Source organism: Rhinichthys klamathensis, unplaced genomic scaffold, assembly GCF_029890125.1.
Source record: "Rhinichthys klamathensis goyatoka isolate OS25496 unplaced genomic scaffold, OSU_Roscu_1.1 h1tg000093l_1, whole genome shotgun sequence".
In the NCBI taxonomy this organism is placed as follows: domain Eukaryota; kingdom Metazoa; phylum Chordata; class Actinopteri; order Cypriniformes; family Leuciscidae; genus Rhinichthys; species Rhinichthys klamathensis.
In genome coordinates, this window is record NW_026606632.1 from 157,627 (window position 1) to 173,654 (window position 16,028).

The following is a 16,028-nucleotide window of genomic DNA, read 5'->3' on the forward strand; positions in this document are numbered from 1 at the left end:
GCTATAATCTTCAGCTCCCTGTTAACTCTGTTCCTCTTTGCTGTTTTGGAATAAAGAGGATCCATGGTGCAACAGTTCAAATATGGTCAGTCAAAGGAAACCAAGCTGTACCTTCGGGTAATTTGTTTTCATGTTTTTGCCTTCAAAACAGAATTATATTGTAGTGTATTTCTATCTAGTAATACCTATAATAGTGTATTTCTCTGGCACGTGTAGTTAGCCATATTAGTGAACCTATGTCTACACAGAAGAAAGTCCTGCCTATCTGCCCCGGTATGGTTTGTGTCAATCTATTAGTTTGGTTGTTTGATGAGAAAGAGATGAAATGTAGTTGCAATAAATGCTTTAAGAATCCGAACAACTGTAGCAGTGGATTACTATTATTCTGTTTGCGCAAAACTGAGGAATAACGTATGACGGCACGGTTTGATGTTTGGTTAAAAGGGGCGTTTCATTTCCCACCCATGTAGAGAGTGAAAATTCAAGCCGTTTATCCATTTTGGTGTCCGTTTGGTGAATTAGTACAAAGTGTGATGAAAACAAAAATATAATAAAACGACATGAGATTAGTTTATTTATGTTCACGAGAAGGGTCGAATATGTGATAAGTGAATGGTTTCTTAGTTTTCCCATTTTGACGACAAAAACAAGAAAACAAATTATTCGAAGGTACATGGACCAAACCCAAGCTGTTTTGCTCAGTCTGTGACATCTGTATGTTAGTGCCTATTCAGTATGGAATCTTTCCTTATAATCAAAAAAATTATTTCAATTCAGCCAGTCACAATCTGATTCCATTCAGTTAATCTCAATTTTTCTTGAACATCTTAGAAGTTAAAGTGAATTGTTGCCTAATTAAATACAAAGATTATAAAAGTCTTAAAGGTACACTTCTGTTCACATTCGACCGGATTGCTTTCATAGTGAACCGTAGACGCTCATGTGGTCGAATGCATTCGAACAGCCACAAAAGACAGACTACTGTTTTAATGCGTAAACATTATGGGAGGCGTGCTGGCCAGACAGGATTTTTTAAACTTTGGCTGGAGACCCAAGTTTGGGTTGAAGATGAAAAACGGACCAAGCACAATGTTCTCTCACCATTCCTGATTTCTAGGAATGAGACGAACAAGAAGACGCGTTCGGCGTCGTCGTTTCGCGGCTGTCAGAGCAGAAATGAAAGCTACTGTTCTCCATTTCTTTTTTGCATTCATGTGTAAATTGTGTGAGCTTATTTTGTCCATTAGATCGAAAAATCTGAAAAAAGCCCATTCATTTACCCGCCCATAGACCCTCTCCTCAAAGAAATCAGGACAGAAGTGGGAGAAAGTGGACAAAAGAGATTTAAACACCAGGGGTAAACGGGGCAGGTGTAAACTAAACTCATCTTAATATCAGGGTTAAACAGGGCCTTATGCTCACAAAGGCTGTATTTATTTGATAAAAAATGCAGTAAATCAGTAATACTGTGAAATCTGACATTGCTTAACATTATACACTCACCTAAAGGATTAGGAACACCTGTTCAATTTCTCATTAATGCAATTATCTAATCAACCAATCACATGGCAGTTGCTTCAATGCATTTAGGGGTGTGGTCCTGGTCAAGACAATCTCCTGAACTCCAAACTGAATGTCAGAATGGGAAAGAAAGGTGATTTAAGCAATTTTGAGCGTGGCATGGTTGTTGGTGCCAGACGGGCCGGTCTGAGTATTTCACAATCTGCTCAGTTACTGGGATTTTCACGCACAACCATTTCTAGGGTTTACAAAGAATGGTGTGAAAAGGGAAAAACATCCAGTATGCGGCAGTCCTGTGGGCGAAAATGCCTTGTTGATGCTAGAGGTCAGCGGAGAATGGGCCGACTGATTCAAGCTGATAGAAGAGCAACTTTGACTGAAATAACCACTCGTTACAACCGAGGTACGCAGCAAAGCATTTGTGAAGCCACAACACGCACAACCTTGAGGCGGATGGGCTACAACAGCAGAAGACCCCACCGGGTACCACTCATCTCCACTACAAATAGGAAAAAGAGGCTACAATTTGCAAGAGCTCACCAAAATTGGACAGTTGAAGACTGGAAAAATGTTGCCTGGTCTGATGAGTCTTGATCTCTGTTGAGACATTCAGATGGTAGAGTCAGAATTTGGCGTAAACAGAATGAGATCCATGGATCCATCATGCCTTGTTACCACTGTGCAGGCTGGTGGTGGTGGTGTAATGGTGTGGGGGATGTTTTCTTGGCACACTTTAGGCCCCTTAGTGCCAATTGGGCATCGTTTAAATTCCACGGCCTACCTGAGTATTGTTTCTGACCATGTCCATCCCTTCATGGCCACCATGTACCCATCCTTTGATGGCTACTTCCAGCAGGATAATGCACCATGTCACAAAGCTCGAATCATTTCAAATTGGTTTCTTAAACCAATGACAATGAGTTCACTGTACTAAAATGGCCCCCACAGTCATCAGATCTCAACCCAATAGAGCATCTTTGGGATGTGGTGGAACGGGAGCTTCGTGCCCTGGATGTGCATCCCACAAATCTCCATCAACTGCAAGATGCTATCCTATCAATATGGGCCAACATTTCTAAAGAATGCTTTCAGCACCTTGTTGAATCAATGCCATGTAGAATTTAGGGCAGTTCTGAAGGCGAAAGGGGGTCAAACACAGTATTAGTATGGTGTTCCTAATAATCCTTTAGGTGAGTGTAAGTAGACTTGACGGAATAAATAAATAATGAAATAAAAATGTGCTGTTTTCAAGGTTAAAGCTGTGAAGATGGGACACATCCTGGTGATAGATGAAGCTGATAAAGCTCCCACAAATGTCACCTGCATCCTGAAGACTTTGGTGGAAAGTGGAGAGATGATCCTGGCAGATGGAAGAAGAATAGTGTCAGGTGAAATGGATATGTTCCACATCATTGACCCGTCACGGACAGTCTTTAAAACTGGAATTGTTCTTTGATTTCCACAGACCCGTTGGAAGCAGCAGGAAGGCCTAATGCCATTCCCATGCATCCAGACTTCCGCATGATTGTTTTAGCAAACCGACCAGGCTTTCCGTTTTTGGGAAATGACTTTTTTGGAGCTCTTGGTAAGGCTTATATATTGACAGTTCCATTATATAGTATTTGATCACAGAATGTCTTGATCATCAAATCATCATGAAAATTACAAACAAATATCAAGTAAGGGCTTTATATTTGTTTGTAATACTCATGATGATATGATGAATCACTCTTTCAGGGGACATATTTAGCTGCCATGCAGTGGACAACCCCAAACCTCAGGCAGAGTTTGCCATGCTGAAGCAGTACGGGCCTGGCGTTCCTGATGCTGTTCTCCAGAAACTGGTGGCTGCATTCGGAGAGCTCCGGGCCATGGCTGACCAAGGAACAATCACCTACCCCTACTCTACACGAGAGGTGGTCAACATCGTAAAACACCTACAGGTAACTGGCAGGTAGTTATAGCCTCAGACGGCTCACGTCTAAAACATTTATAGTTCACAGGCCGTTTGATGCATTTAACACTAAATGAAAGCAAATAATGGACAGAGTGACTCTATTATTTAAAATTGTATTTCCACTCCTTTTATTATTTTAATATCAATTACACTACTGTTCAAAAGTTTGGGGTCGCTAAGATTTTTTTAAATATGTTTTTGAAAGAAGTCTCTTATGCTCAAAAAGACTGCCAAGACAAAGACAAAACCAACTGTATATACATGATTAATAGCCAAGACTGGCATTTTGACATAATTTTGTGTGTATTTGGCCAAATAAGTTTCGGAAGGGAACTGAATTCTGGATCTTGCACTGTCCGAGAGGCGGTGTTATAACAGCAGCTTTTTTGTGTATTCTTTTCTGCTGCTTATGCGCTTTTTAACATTAAGCATGTCACAGGTATTTAATAGTCATGTGTCTAGTCCCGTATCTGCTATCTGCGTTAATCTAAAACTTTGACTTTTCATAACTTTTTGAAGTATTAAAATCATTCAGTTATTGCAAACCGTTGTGATATGCCTATTGCGATGTGTACATTTGCGATATTTCGATATATCGTGCAGCTATACTTAATATTTTTGTGGTAACCGTGATAATTTCAAGATTCTTGTAACTTTCTGTAACATTATAAGTGTCTTTACTGTCACTTTTGGTCAATTTAATGGATCGTTGCTGATAGAAGTTTTAATTCTTTCAAAAAATATTGAAAAAAATGTATTGTAGTGTATTTCAGGCACTTAAAAAAAACTGGTTGGTTGTTTTGCATGACAATCAGACGGTATCTTCTCATCTAAAGGGAAGGATCATGTCCAGAATACTTCAAACATCTTGGTTGTAGGATGTTCCCCATTTTAAGAATTCAGACTTTGTGCCGGTGATGAACTTTGTGATGTTTAATAGATGAGGGTGAGTTACCCTATGTCTGAGATGAAAGGTGCCGCACGAGACACAGAGTGAGGGAGGAAAGACCTTGTCTCGTCACTCGGCCCACTCTCAGACTGATCTGACACATAGAGGCCACACTGCCATTCTGGGCCACCTGTCTCTGGGCTTTAACTCTGCTCTCACACACACACACAGCGTACCAGCCTCCTCCTACTCTAGCCTCAGCTCTCAGGAGTGACAGGGGTGCAGATAGATGGATGGAATTAATCTGTCACGTTGGATGAGGAGTCAGTTGTCAGATTAGTCTGCCGCAAGCAGCCATCAGAAGTCTACACTAGCAGTTAAACTTGACTGATTTTTTTCCCATGTGATCGTATAAACCATTTGTTCTAAAGACCGACATGCTTGAAATCAGCTTTGTACACAAATATAAATTGTCTACTTATGAATTTCTAAACTAAACTTTTTTTATTTTATTTGTATTGGATCAGATAAAAAAGGAAAAGCAGCGACCAGTGTCTGCCCTGTCAACTCCTTCAAGATTGTTTAAAAGAATCTCATTTTGCAAATCCTGAAGTTAGTTGTGTACATATGTCCATAGTGAGAGGTATCTAGACAAAGAAGAACATAACCATAGGCAGGTTGTGAAACAATTAATTCAATTGAAAATATTTAAAATCCCAATTCACTTGAAGTGAGGAAGCAAACAAATCAAATTTGAATTAAACAAAGAATTAAAATGGCATGAAATTAAAAAGAAATTCATTTTGCTGAGTAGCTTATAATAATATGTGCAATATTTCAGTATGAATTACCCATAAAACGTGATCAAACGCACAACATGGTTAGTTACAAAACACTGAATAATATTAGTAAAATGTAAGTATTATTTAATTTTATGAACACTGGTGGAAAACACACCTTCAAGTTTCATCAATAGTTGTTGTATCAAGTTTGATGTCAGCATTGATTTTTAAACAATAAATCTGAAAACAAAGTTATTGATATTTTGTTGTTTATTGCTAAAGTAAAAATCAGTTTTAATGGCTGTTAATTGTGTTGACCATGTTGAACTTAGAGAAATTTGTGAAAATTATTAGTCAAAAATTATGAAATGTATGAAATAATGGTCTGAAGTTGTTTTTTGTTTGTTTGTTTTAATTTGAACATTTAATTTCAACTTTAGACAAAACATAAAAAGAAAGTCTAAAAAAATTGCATATGTATTTTTGTTGAGTATTTGATAAATCTGTAGTATGATATCGGATAATATTGAGCTCATACTCAAATCACCTCAATTTTATTCCGAGGCCAAAGTAAGCAATTTGGTGCATTTGCTGATATTTTTATGACTAAAAAGTATTGCTTGTAATGTAAATCAATTATATATTTATAACAGCAGAACTAAATACTTAGATAAAATGCATGTAAATACAGTAAATGCATATCAATCAGTAAAGATTTGACAGCAAAAAGACACATGTATCACAACCCGAAGGGGCACAATTATACTAGAAGGCCTTTTACTCACTTAAAAACGTTTTAAATGTCAATCAGACTACAGAAAGCATGAACTGTTGCAGATTGTGTACAAAAGGTTTTTCAGCAAACCTTTGATCATGTTGATATATTAGTGGCATTGACATATCAAATGTTATTGTAAGCTTTATATAGTTAATAGTCTTATTATTCATGTTTTTTCTTCTTGCTAAACTTGTTTTCGTCAAAAGAAATTCCTCTCCCATGAGACAACGTTGAATTTCTTTAGAATTGCAGTTCAGTAAATTCCTCATTCCAATCAAACATCCCGTGTGTTGTGGCCAGTTCAATTTAAATGCACACTTATCAGCCGAAAGGGAAACTAATCTTACATATTTTATCAATCTCTCCTCTACGAATGTCTTTAATCTGCAATGATTGATAACGTGAAATCATAGTGCTCTTAAAATGCATTAAAACTAAACGCTTTTGTCTTGTGGCTTACCTTCTTCTCCTCTTTTTCCAGAAATTTCCGGATGAGGGATTGGCCAACGTGGTGAGGAATGTGTTTGACTTTGACTCCTATAACAAGGACACGCGTGAGGTGCTGATCACAGCTCTGCACAAGCACGGCATTCCTATCGGAGCCAAACCCACCAGCGTACACCTGGCCAAGGAGTAAGAGCTCAGCTCCTATTGCCCTTTTATTGTCTGTGAATACAGTTTTATAGACAAATATTGAGTTCTCTAACAGCCACACTGTCCTGGACTAATAAGACTACCTGTAGAAAGGATCTGCTCTGCATGGTCCTCAAACCATGCACTTAAACAAATGCGTTTAAAGGTGAAGTGTGCAATTTTTTCTTCAACAGCAGTGACGCTAAACAAAATGATGCATGAATGACTGGTTTCAAGTAAAGTTTGCATCTGCATTGCTCTGACAAACATGCCAAACTCACACCATTGGTTTAGCCAGTGTTGTTGTGTCAAATGAACAGCAATTGTGTTTCTAGTGTCACAAAAATTACAAACTTCACCTTTAACGGATGCATTTAACTCATAAGCTGCTTATTTCATTGAAGGTGCAATAGACAAAACAATATGAATTAACATACTTAAAAGTGAACATAAAAAAAATACTTTCTCAGACTCAGAAAGAACTAAAACCGAGAACTTTATTGTCAGGGTCTGGTTTGTGTTTGTAGAAGATTTATGGGCAAATTCCAATGGGAAGTGAGCATCTCTATACCCTGTTCACTATGAAGAACAGAGCACTTGAAGTGGGAAATCTGGAGAGAGCATGACAGTTGTGTCTCATAATGTGGTTGTTTGGAAGACACTTGGCAAAGGGAGCAATTAAAGACATAATTGTCTCTTTTATCTGGAACGATCCTGTGGTGTGTATGTCCCATCGCTGTCTGCCGTTCCACTGTTTGGAATTTGCCTTTTTATCTAATTATTAAGAGTTTGACATCAGCATTATATAACAACAAATAATGTCTCATTCCATAAAGGTAATTTCATTTTCTCAGTGCTGTATATTATACACTTTTAATAAAGGAAATTATTTGTTTCTTCCGTCTCATATTTGTCTTTATTTCACTTGCTTTTGAGTGTTTTGCCATCTGGTCTACACAATGTATTATGTTTTATACGAAATACTGGAAAATGACACGGTGAAGAAACAAATATTTCCTTTTGAATCATACTTTATACATACGTTTTTTAAAAGAGGTCTCATGCTCACAAAGAGTGCATTTATTTGATTAAAAATACAGTAATATTCTGAAATATGAAGTATTTTAAAAATTTAGTTTTTTTCTTTGATGGCAAAGCTGAATTTTCAGCAGCAATTTGTCTTCAGTATTCAGTGTCATATGATCCTTTAGAAATCACTCTAATATGCTTATTTTCTGCTCAAGTAGCATTTATTATTAAGCAGCAGCTAAGTGCAAATAGCAATAGATACTAGTATTTACACTGTGTAAATAGTAACAAAGCACTTTTCGTTAAATGTATACACTAATATTAAAAAAGCTCTATTTTTTGCACTGAGAAAATAGCAGTATTTTCTTTGCACTAAGTGTAAAAAGTTTTTAGATGCTATTTATAGTTAATACAAATAGTGGCAGATATTATTTGCACCTCAGTGTATGCAAAACCGTATGCAATAATAACACATTCAGTGTGTATGATTATATTTATTAAAATCATAAATGGATGCTGCTTTATTGTGACATTGCTTGTACTTAATTTCCACAATTTTTTGAATGTTTACTTTTTATTTAAATTAAATGCTACTCTGAGCTGATATGTGATGGGAAAAGGGAGGAGAATGATTTCGGAAAAAGACAGATTCGAACGGGTTGGTTGCGTCAAAAAGGTAACAGCACCATCTTTACTCTCCATGCCACTGATTCTGTTGTCAGCAGGATTTCTTTTTGTAATTTTGTCTGGCTCAATCAGATCATGGTGGGTGGAGTTAGCTTTAACAGCCTCTGCCAACATAGCGGGCTATATTTGCACTTGGTGTAAATGGACGCTACGATATTATTATCAATGTTGGAAACAGTTGTGCTGCTAAATATTTTGAAGATATATTTTGTGATATTATAAATGTATTTACTGTCACTTTTGATCAATTTAATGTGTCCTTGCTGAGGGAAATGATACATTTCTTTAACATTTCTCATAACATTTGAACATTTTATCTTGATTGGAATGATATGTTATCCCTCCTGCTGGAATTACAGAGTAGTGCAGTAATGTTTTCTCTGGGAAAAGTAACTTTGCAATATCCAGATGTGTAACTACAACCTTCATGAAAGTCAATCAACATGAACAACTAACACAGTCAGAGACAGCAGACTGTCTTCAGTTCTGGGGCATGTACAAAGCTGAATGAAACAATGACCATCATTTACTCGCACATCATTTTCTGATTTAGGTGCAATTTATTTTATTATATTCTTGTATACAGTAAACACAGCCAGTCACTGGAAAAAAACACTGATTACTTTCATAAATCATTGCAAAAATATAGGTGTGCCAGTCAGTTTTGCTTAACCCAATAAAAGAACACAGTTTTAGGTGTTTTTATGACCTACATGTTGTTATAGTGTAACAATTTCAATTTAATAACTTTGAATTTTTAGGTATAACAATTACTAAATACCCTTTTCCTAGGTTACCATTGCCAGACTGTAAGATGGCGGGTTACTGGGCCATCAATCGGGACGGTAATACACGACGAAAGCTGCTGTGTCCAACAGAGTCCCATCGGATAGACATAAAGGTATCATAAACCTTTCATTTATTTTCAATATTTCAAAGTTGTAATTAGCAAATTACACTTTAGACATTTAGACATCTGTGGATTTCCTCAGGGCCCGGTGTTTCTGCGGGTTCAGAGTTATCCATCTGAAAGGCATGAGACCAGATCTATGAGCTTCACTGAGGAACAGGCTCACTGGCAAATCCCCATGAACGAGGTCAACATCATCTGCGACGTCACCACTGCTAACGGTAGGCCACGACTAAAGCACAGTGACATCGAAGTTAGTCTCATGGAGACAAACCTTTGACCTAATTAATATGGCATTATAAAGTCCTGTGACTTTTATTTTGAAAGTGAATCTTTTTTTACCTCATAGATTCCATTTACGTGGCAACATGTAACCCTGTATCGCTGTATGCTATGAAGGAGAGAGGAGACTCCGTCCAGTGCGTTGAGCTCTACGACATCTTCCCCCGAACCATCAGTGGAGTGTGGCAGCCCTTTGTCTCTGTGGCGGCACTGGGCAACCCACTGCAGGACCAGGTGGTTCTCCATGAAGAACAGGTGTGTGTGTGTGTGTGTGTGACCTGTAACTCGCCCTTCTACACATGAAAATAGAAGATCATCAATAGATGCATCCTTTCCACCAAACCCATGTCTAACAATAGTTGATGGAAATAGTAAATGGCCACAGGCCGAGGCCGAGTTGTGAGCTAATAGATTCACCGTAGATGATGAGATGTGATGTTTGAGCAATAATGCCATTCGGAATTTTAAATAAGTTACACAGCGTATTGAGGTACGCTGAAGTCTGCATATTACTTTGCTGGATGTTATTGTCACTATTTTTAGGCTTTGTTTATCCCTGAGTTAAAATTTAAACTACTGTTTTTGTAAGATATTTTCTTTCTATAAATCCACTTATAATGTTAATCATAGTTTACTTTACCCAAAACAAACTTAAAGGGACAGTTCAGCCAAAAAATAATAATAAAAGACTTTAGTTCATTTAATAGAACCTGAGAGAAACTTTGATGCATCAGAAAGTTCATAAAGACACGGTAAACAGAAGATCAAATGTGCTTTCGTGATGCTCAAGAACTTTATACCTTTAGCCAAGCACCTTTGAGCCGAACACCATGCTCTGCACATACAGCGTACCCCGCGAACGAAAGAGCAAACTTGGAGACAGTAAGACAGTAACTCCTAACAAGACAGTAGAATTGTCACCAAACTAAGAATAGAGGGAATGCATTAACGTCACTTTCCCGCAGGAACACGCCCCCCTCAGCCGGACTGAGTGGCAAAAGAGCTGCTGCGTGACTGGAGTTAATAGGGGAAACTGCGAAAACGCGAGTGAAACAAACTATTATCAGTTTAAACTAAAAGTTGGACTCGATATAGTGTTCCTTACAACTTATCAAAGATCCAGTGATCCATGGATATTGACATGCAGCCAGGAATCGTGTTTCCTGACATTTATATGTGCCTGATTTCGACGCTGGGGAAAAAACATGAAGATAATTTGCCTGTAAACGTTTTATATAAATACAATATAGATAGGTCTAAATCTGAGTGATCACTTACATTAATGTTATACTGTATATCATCATATCGTCCAGCCCTAAAACTTGTATAGTTTTTTGTCAGTGTTTATTTAAAAACATCCAATTATGCAGAATATAGTCTGTTCTGTAGCTTTTTGCAGTCTGTAAAAATATACAGTACCTCAGATTTCTGGTCAAATCTAGTTGTACAGTCAATCGCAAAGCTCTTTCCCGTTTTAGATGTGTTTTGTGTGTTTTTCACGGCATTCACTCTGAAAACAAATGTTGCCGCTCAGTCTTTTTGCCACTTGTGGGCGTGACCGCATTCACTCCTGCCGACTGTGACGTCATGCGCATACCCTCTATAAACCAGAGCAAAGTGACAGAACCCTGACATGGATAAACTCCATGTACCACCATAGTTCCCTTTCGAGAGGTTCCTCCTATTGCGTAAGCTTACGCTATGGGAAAACTCCTTTTCTCGAGAAATATTGAAGTCTTTATGTAAAACGCATTGCAGCTGCACAGCATACAGCAATGAGCGAGGCAGCTCGGTCATTGGCTGTGCTGCGGCAACTTGCACGAACCAATGACGGGGCGACTCTGAACCCGCTTCCAATGAGCGTGCTTCGCGCCCACGCGCGTCAGAGCCCGCCGAGATGGGCGTGGCCAAGGGCTATATATTGGGCGCCCCGTCGTCTGAGTTCTTTAGATTTAATCTCCTTCAGCAAAGAACCTTCTCTTCGCTGGATCCTCCGGATTTGTTGGAGTATTTTCGCCGCCGCCGTCGACAAGCCTACAGCAGGACTGCTTCGAGGACGCCGGCGCCTTCAGCCGCCTTCGATCGCCCTTCTGCTAAGCCATCCGGCGCGCACCATCTATATCCTTTTTCAAAGCTATCAGTGTTCGCCCCCGCGACACTTTTTCTAAAAGAGTCAAATTTCTCAAGGCGTTGTTTCAAATGCCTTCCTGCGCCTCGTGTCGAGGCCCTCTTCAGGACGGGGATCGTCACATCATCTGCGCCCGCTGCTTGGGACCGGACCACGCAGAGGCTGCCCTTACTCGAGGCGGATGTCCCGAGTGTGACGCCCTGGGCCTCACCGAGCTGCGCGCTCGCTTCGCCGTTTTCACCGCGAAAGAGCCCACCTCTTCCGTGCTGCCATCTCCTCTAGTCGAGCCGCGAAAGAAAAAACGCCGCTCACAGAGGCCGCCGGAGCACGCGGTTTGCAGTGATGTCATGCCGGGCCAATCCCCGCGTGCTTCACCACCACCCGAAGACTCCCCGCCGCCAGTCCAGTTCACACAGGCGGACCAGCACCCCTCCAGCGGAGCGATGGGGCTCGTCTCGTTTGGCGCGTCAGGGGATGACGATGATAAGGATGACAGTCTTTCCTGTGATGCTGCATCCGACGATTGGCCGGGCTCGTCCTTCGACCCCGCGCCATCGACATTAGCGGGCACGAGCGCGGGCTCCAGCATGGACTCTGAGATCGTCCGCATTCTCTCTAAGGCCGTGGAAGACCTCGGGCTCGATTGGTCTTCCCCGGAAGAACCCACCCGCAGCCGACTGGACGAGTGGTTCCTGCAGGGGCGCCGACAGGCCCCTCGACAAAGACCCTCCCCCTTCTTCCCGGAAGTTCACGACGAACTCACGAAGTCGTGGAAAGCCCCGCACTCCGCTCGCCTGAAGCCTTCTTTTTCTTTGTCGCTCTCCTCTGTGGACGGCGCAAAAGAAAGAGGCTATGAGGGGACTCCGCCCCTCGAGGAAGCTGTGGCCAATCATCTGTGTCCACCCTCCAACGCTGGATGGAAAGCTAAAGCTTCTCATCCCTCGAAGCCTTGCCGATCTACTTCAGCTCTCGCCGGTCGCGCATACGCCGCCGCCGGCCAAGCTGCATCAGCGCTTCACTCTATGGCTGTCCTCCAGGTATTTCAAGCCAAACTTCTCCGCAGTATGGACGAGTCTGGACCCGATCCTGAGGCATTTCAGGACCTGCGCAGCGCCACTGACATAGCGCTGCGAGCTACAAAAGCCACCGCCCAATCCATCGGCCGTGCTATGGCTAACCTGACTGTCCTTGAGCGCCATCTGTGGCTGACGCTAACAGAAATGAAGGATGCAGATAAGGCGTCATTTCTCGACGCGCCTATCTCCCAAAGCGGCCTGTTTGGACCAGCGGTGAAGGAGTTCGCCGAGCGCTTCACCGAAGCCCGTAAGGACTCACAGGCTATGCGTCACTTCCTGCCCAAGCGATCTAGCTCATCGCAGAGCCGCCAACGGCCGCCTCAGCAGCAGCGAGCTAAGACGGCGCCCCCCGTTTCTCAGCCCAAACCTGAAACGGATTTTCGACGCCGCTCGCGCTCCGCCAACAGGAAACAGCCGCCCGAGCGACGGGGACCTCGGCCCAGGATTGTGCTGAACCCAGAGCCTCGTAAGTCCTCCTAGCTACAGGGAGGAAAAGGGAGAGCGCGTGTCTCGCAAGAGCCGGACCGTTCTCTCCAAAACGTTTAAAGCATTACCCAGTCCCCTCACAGGCGGCTGGAAATGTCTATACAGCAGCCAATGTGCCAGCCACACAGCTCGCCCACCTGCAAACAAACGCCGTTTTTACGGCGACACACAGAAATCACATAAAGAGCTATTTTCTGCCTGTGTCATTAAAGGGTCCCGTGTCCACACCAAAGTGCGCATTCCCACATATCAAAACTGTAAACTCAGTGCCAAATGTTTTCCCAGCTCAGGCTGGACGCCCCATAAATGTAGATTGTGTGCCAACTGTTACGTATGCACCACTACACACAAGCACTGTTCCCACAGTTATAAACACTTCCCCAGTAAAAGCGGGAAGTTGTATAAGAGTAGCGCGTGTGCCCGCTGTTATGCACGCACCCCATCTCACAAACACTGTTTATATGGCCAAAAACCTCCCGCCACGAGCGGGAAGTTTTATGAAAGTGGCGCGCGTTCCTACCACAGTCTATGCACCCCCACCCATAAGCACTATACACACAGTGTTAAACATTTCCCCATCTCACTCTGTGAGCGTTACAGCGAGCGTGCCTGTAATCTCACACGCACCCCTGCACTCGGCATTCAACAAAGCTGCTCAGCGCGCGCCCGCGCCGCTGACAGCTGTGAGCTCGGTATTTACACAAAACGATTCGCTGGCGGGAGCCATACGTCACTGCGACACGCCCCCGGCCAGCATTCAGCCCATATCTGTGCGAGCGAAAGCTTGGGAAAATATCCCCGACATGCCGAAATGGGTTTTGAACATAATAAAACACGGTTACTCGCTCCAATTCGCTCGCAGACCGCCCCGCTTCACAGCAGTGGTAGAGACGAAAGTGAGAAAAGATGTTTCACATGTTCTACGCACCGAGATGCTCAAACTGATAGAGAAAGGCGCTATAGAAACAGTGCCCCCCTCTATGAGCGAGGCAGGTTTTTACAGCCGCTATTTTCTCGTCCCGAAAAAGGATGGCGGTCTCCGCCCCATCCTAGATCTCAGACATCTGAACAAAGCTTTAATGATTCGCTCGTTCAGAATGTTAACAACCAAGCATATCCTCGCGCAAGTTCGCCCGGGGGATTGGTTTCTGTCAGTGGATCTGAAAGACGCTTACTTTCACATTCCAATAGCGCCTCATCACAGGTCATTTCTGAGATTCGCTTTCGAGGGACAGTCATACCAGTACACAGTACTACCATTCGGCCTGTCACTGGCACCCCGTACATTTACGAAATGTATGGATGCAGCACTTTCCCCCCTGAGACAGCGGGGAGTGCGAATACTGAATTATCTCGACGATTGGCTAATCCTAGCACAATCAGAGAGCCAGTTAGTGACACACAGGTCTTGGATTATCAGTCATCTAGAGTGCCTGGGTCTAAAAATCAATTTTGCAAAGAGCATGCTATCCCCCAGCCAGAATATTTCTTTTCTGGGAATAGTGCTAGACTCAGTGCAGATGACGGCGCGCCTCTCATCAGAGCGCGCGCTCACTATCCGGCGCCTTGCAACATCGTTCAGAGCGGGTGCGCGCGCCCCCGTCAAGCGATTTCAGAGGATGCTCGGTCTCATGGCCTCAGCATCAGCTGTACTCCAGCTAGGATTGTTGCACATGCGTCCTCTCCAACGCTGGCTCAAAAGCCGTGTCCCCACTCACGCGTGGCGCTCGGGCCACTTTTTAATCAGAGCAAATCACGGCTGCATAAAAGCCCTGACGCCCTGGAAAGCTGTCGACTGGTATCAGTCCGGTGTGAGTTTGGGCATGAACACAAGGAGAAAAATGATCACGACAGATGCCTCCAAAATAGGCTGGGGGGCCCTTTACGAGGGCAGGCCTGTCTCCGGCTTGTGGTCAAACCCGGAGAAGCGCCTACATATAAACTGTCTGGAATTGAAAGCGGTCGCTTTGGCTCTCAGAGCCCTGCTCCCGTACCTGAAGGACGAGCACGTTCTAGTCCGAACGGACAACATGACGGTAGTCTCGCATATAAATCGTCAGGGTGGACTCAGATCGAGCTCCCTGCACTCGATGGCCAGGGAGCTCCTCCTATGGTCCCAGCGCAACCTGCGCTCACTGAGAGCAGCGCATGTGCCAGGCGTTCTGAACCAGGGAGCGGACATGCTGTCCAGAGACAAAGTTCTCCCAGGAGAATGGTCTCTCCACCCCCTGACGATTCAGTGGTTATGGCAAACCTTTGGCAGAGCAGAGGTCGACCTCTTTGCCTCCAAGGAAAATGCGCACTGCCCTCTCTTCTTTTCAAAGAGCACAGACGCGCTCGCCCAAGTCTGGCCGAGCCGCCCGCTGTATGCCTTCCCTCCGGTCGCGATGCTACCTCAGGTCATCAGTCGGATCAGGGAGGAGAAATGTGCAGTGCTCCTGGTAGCCCCACTCTGGAAGAACCAGACGTGGTTTCCAGAACTGATGCAGATGATGCAATCTGCCCCATGGCCGATTCCACTGAGGCTAGATCTCCTCAGGCAGGCCAACGGGATGATCCTCCATCCCCGCCCCGATCTGTGGGCCCTCCATGCGTGGCCCCTCAACGGATTCCCGGGAACCTCCCCAGTGGAGTGTTGAGAACCATCACTGAGGCGCGAGCGCCCTCTACGAGGCGCTTATATGCCCAGAAATGGAAGGTGTTCAGTGACTGGTGTAAACCCAGGAACCTGAACCCTGAGACATGCGAAGTACCGAGTGTGCTCGATTTCTTACAAGGGCTGTTGGAAGCAGGCCGCACCCCCTCCACGCTCAAAGTATATGTGGCTGCCATAGCGGCATCACATGAACCGGTCGAAGGACGCACACTAG

The 16,028-nt window shown here is 43.3% G+C and overlaps 1 protein-coding gene across 2 annotated transcripts in view; it reads left to right on the plus strand.

Moving 5' to 3' along the window:
- The window catches only part of vwa8 (von Willebrand factor A domain containing 8), a 120,221-nt gene that overhangs the window by 51,250 nt on the left and 52,943 nt on the right, over nt 1-16,028 (plus strand). The window contains exons 23-29 of one of the 2 annotated variants that reach the window (XM_056252183.1): nt 2,774-2,909; nt 2,987-3,106; nt 3,259-3,464; nt 6,409-6,560; nt 9,069-9,177; nt 9,269-9,407; nt 9,536-9,723. In XM_056252183.1, coding sequence (XP_056108158.1) covers nt 2,774-2,909; nt 2,987-3,106; nt 3,259-3,464; nt 6,409-6,560; nt 9,069-9,177; nt 9,269-9,407; nt 9,536-9,723 — 1,050 coding nt within the window. Of the gene's footprint in view, nt 1-2,773; nt 2,910-2,986; nt 3,107-3,258; nt 3,465-6,408; nt 7,116-7,154; nt 7,320-9,068; nt 9,178-9,268; nt 9,408-9,535; nt 9,724-16,028 lie in introns of those variants that run through there. The other variant, XR_008807199.1, reaches the window with a different exon arrangement.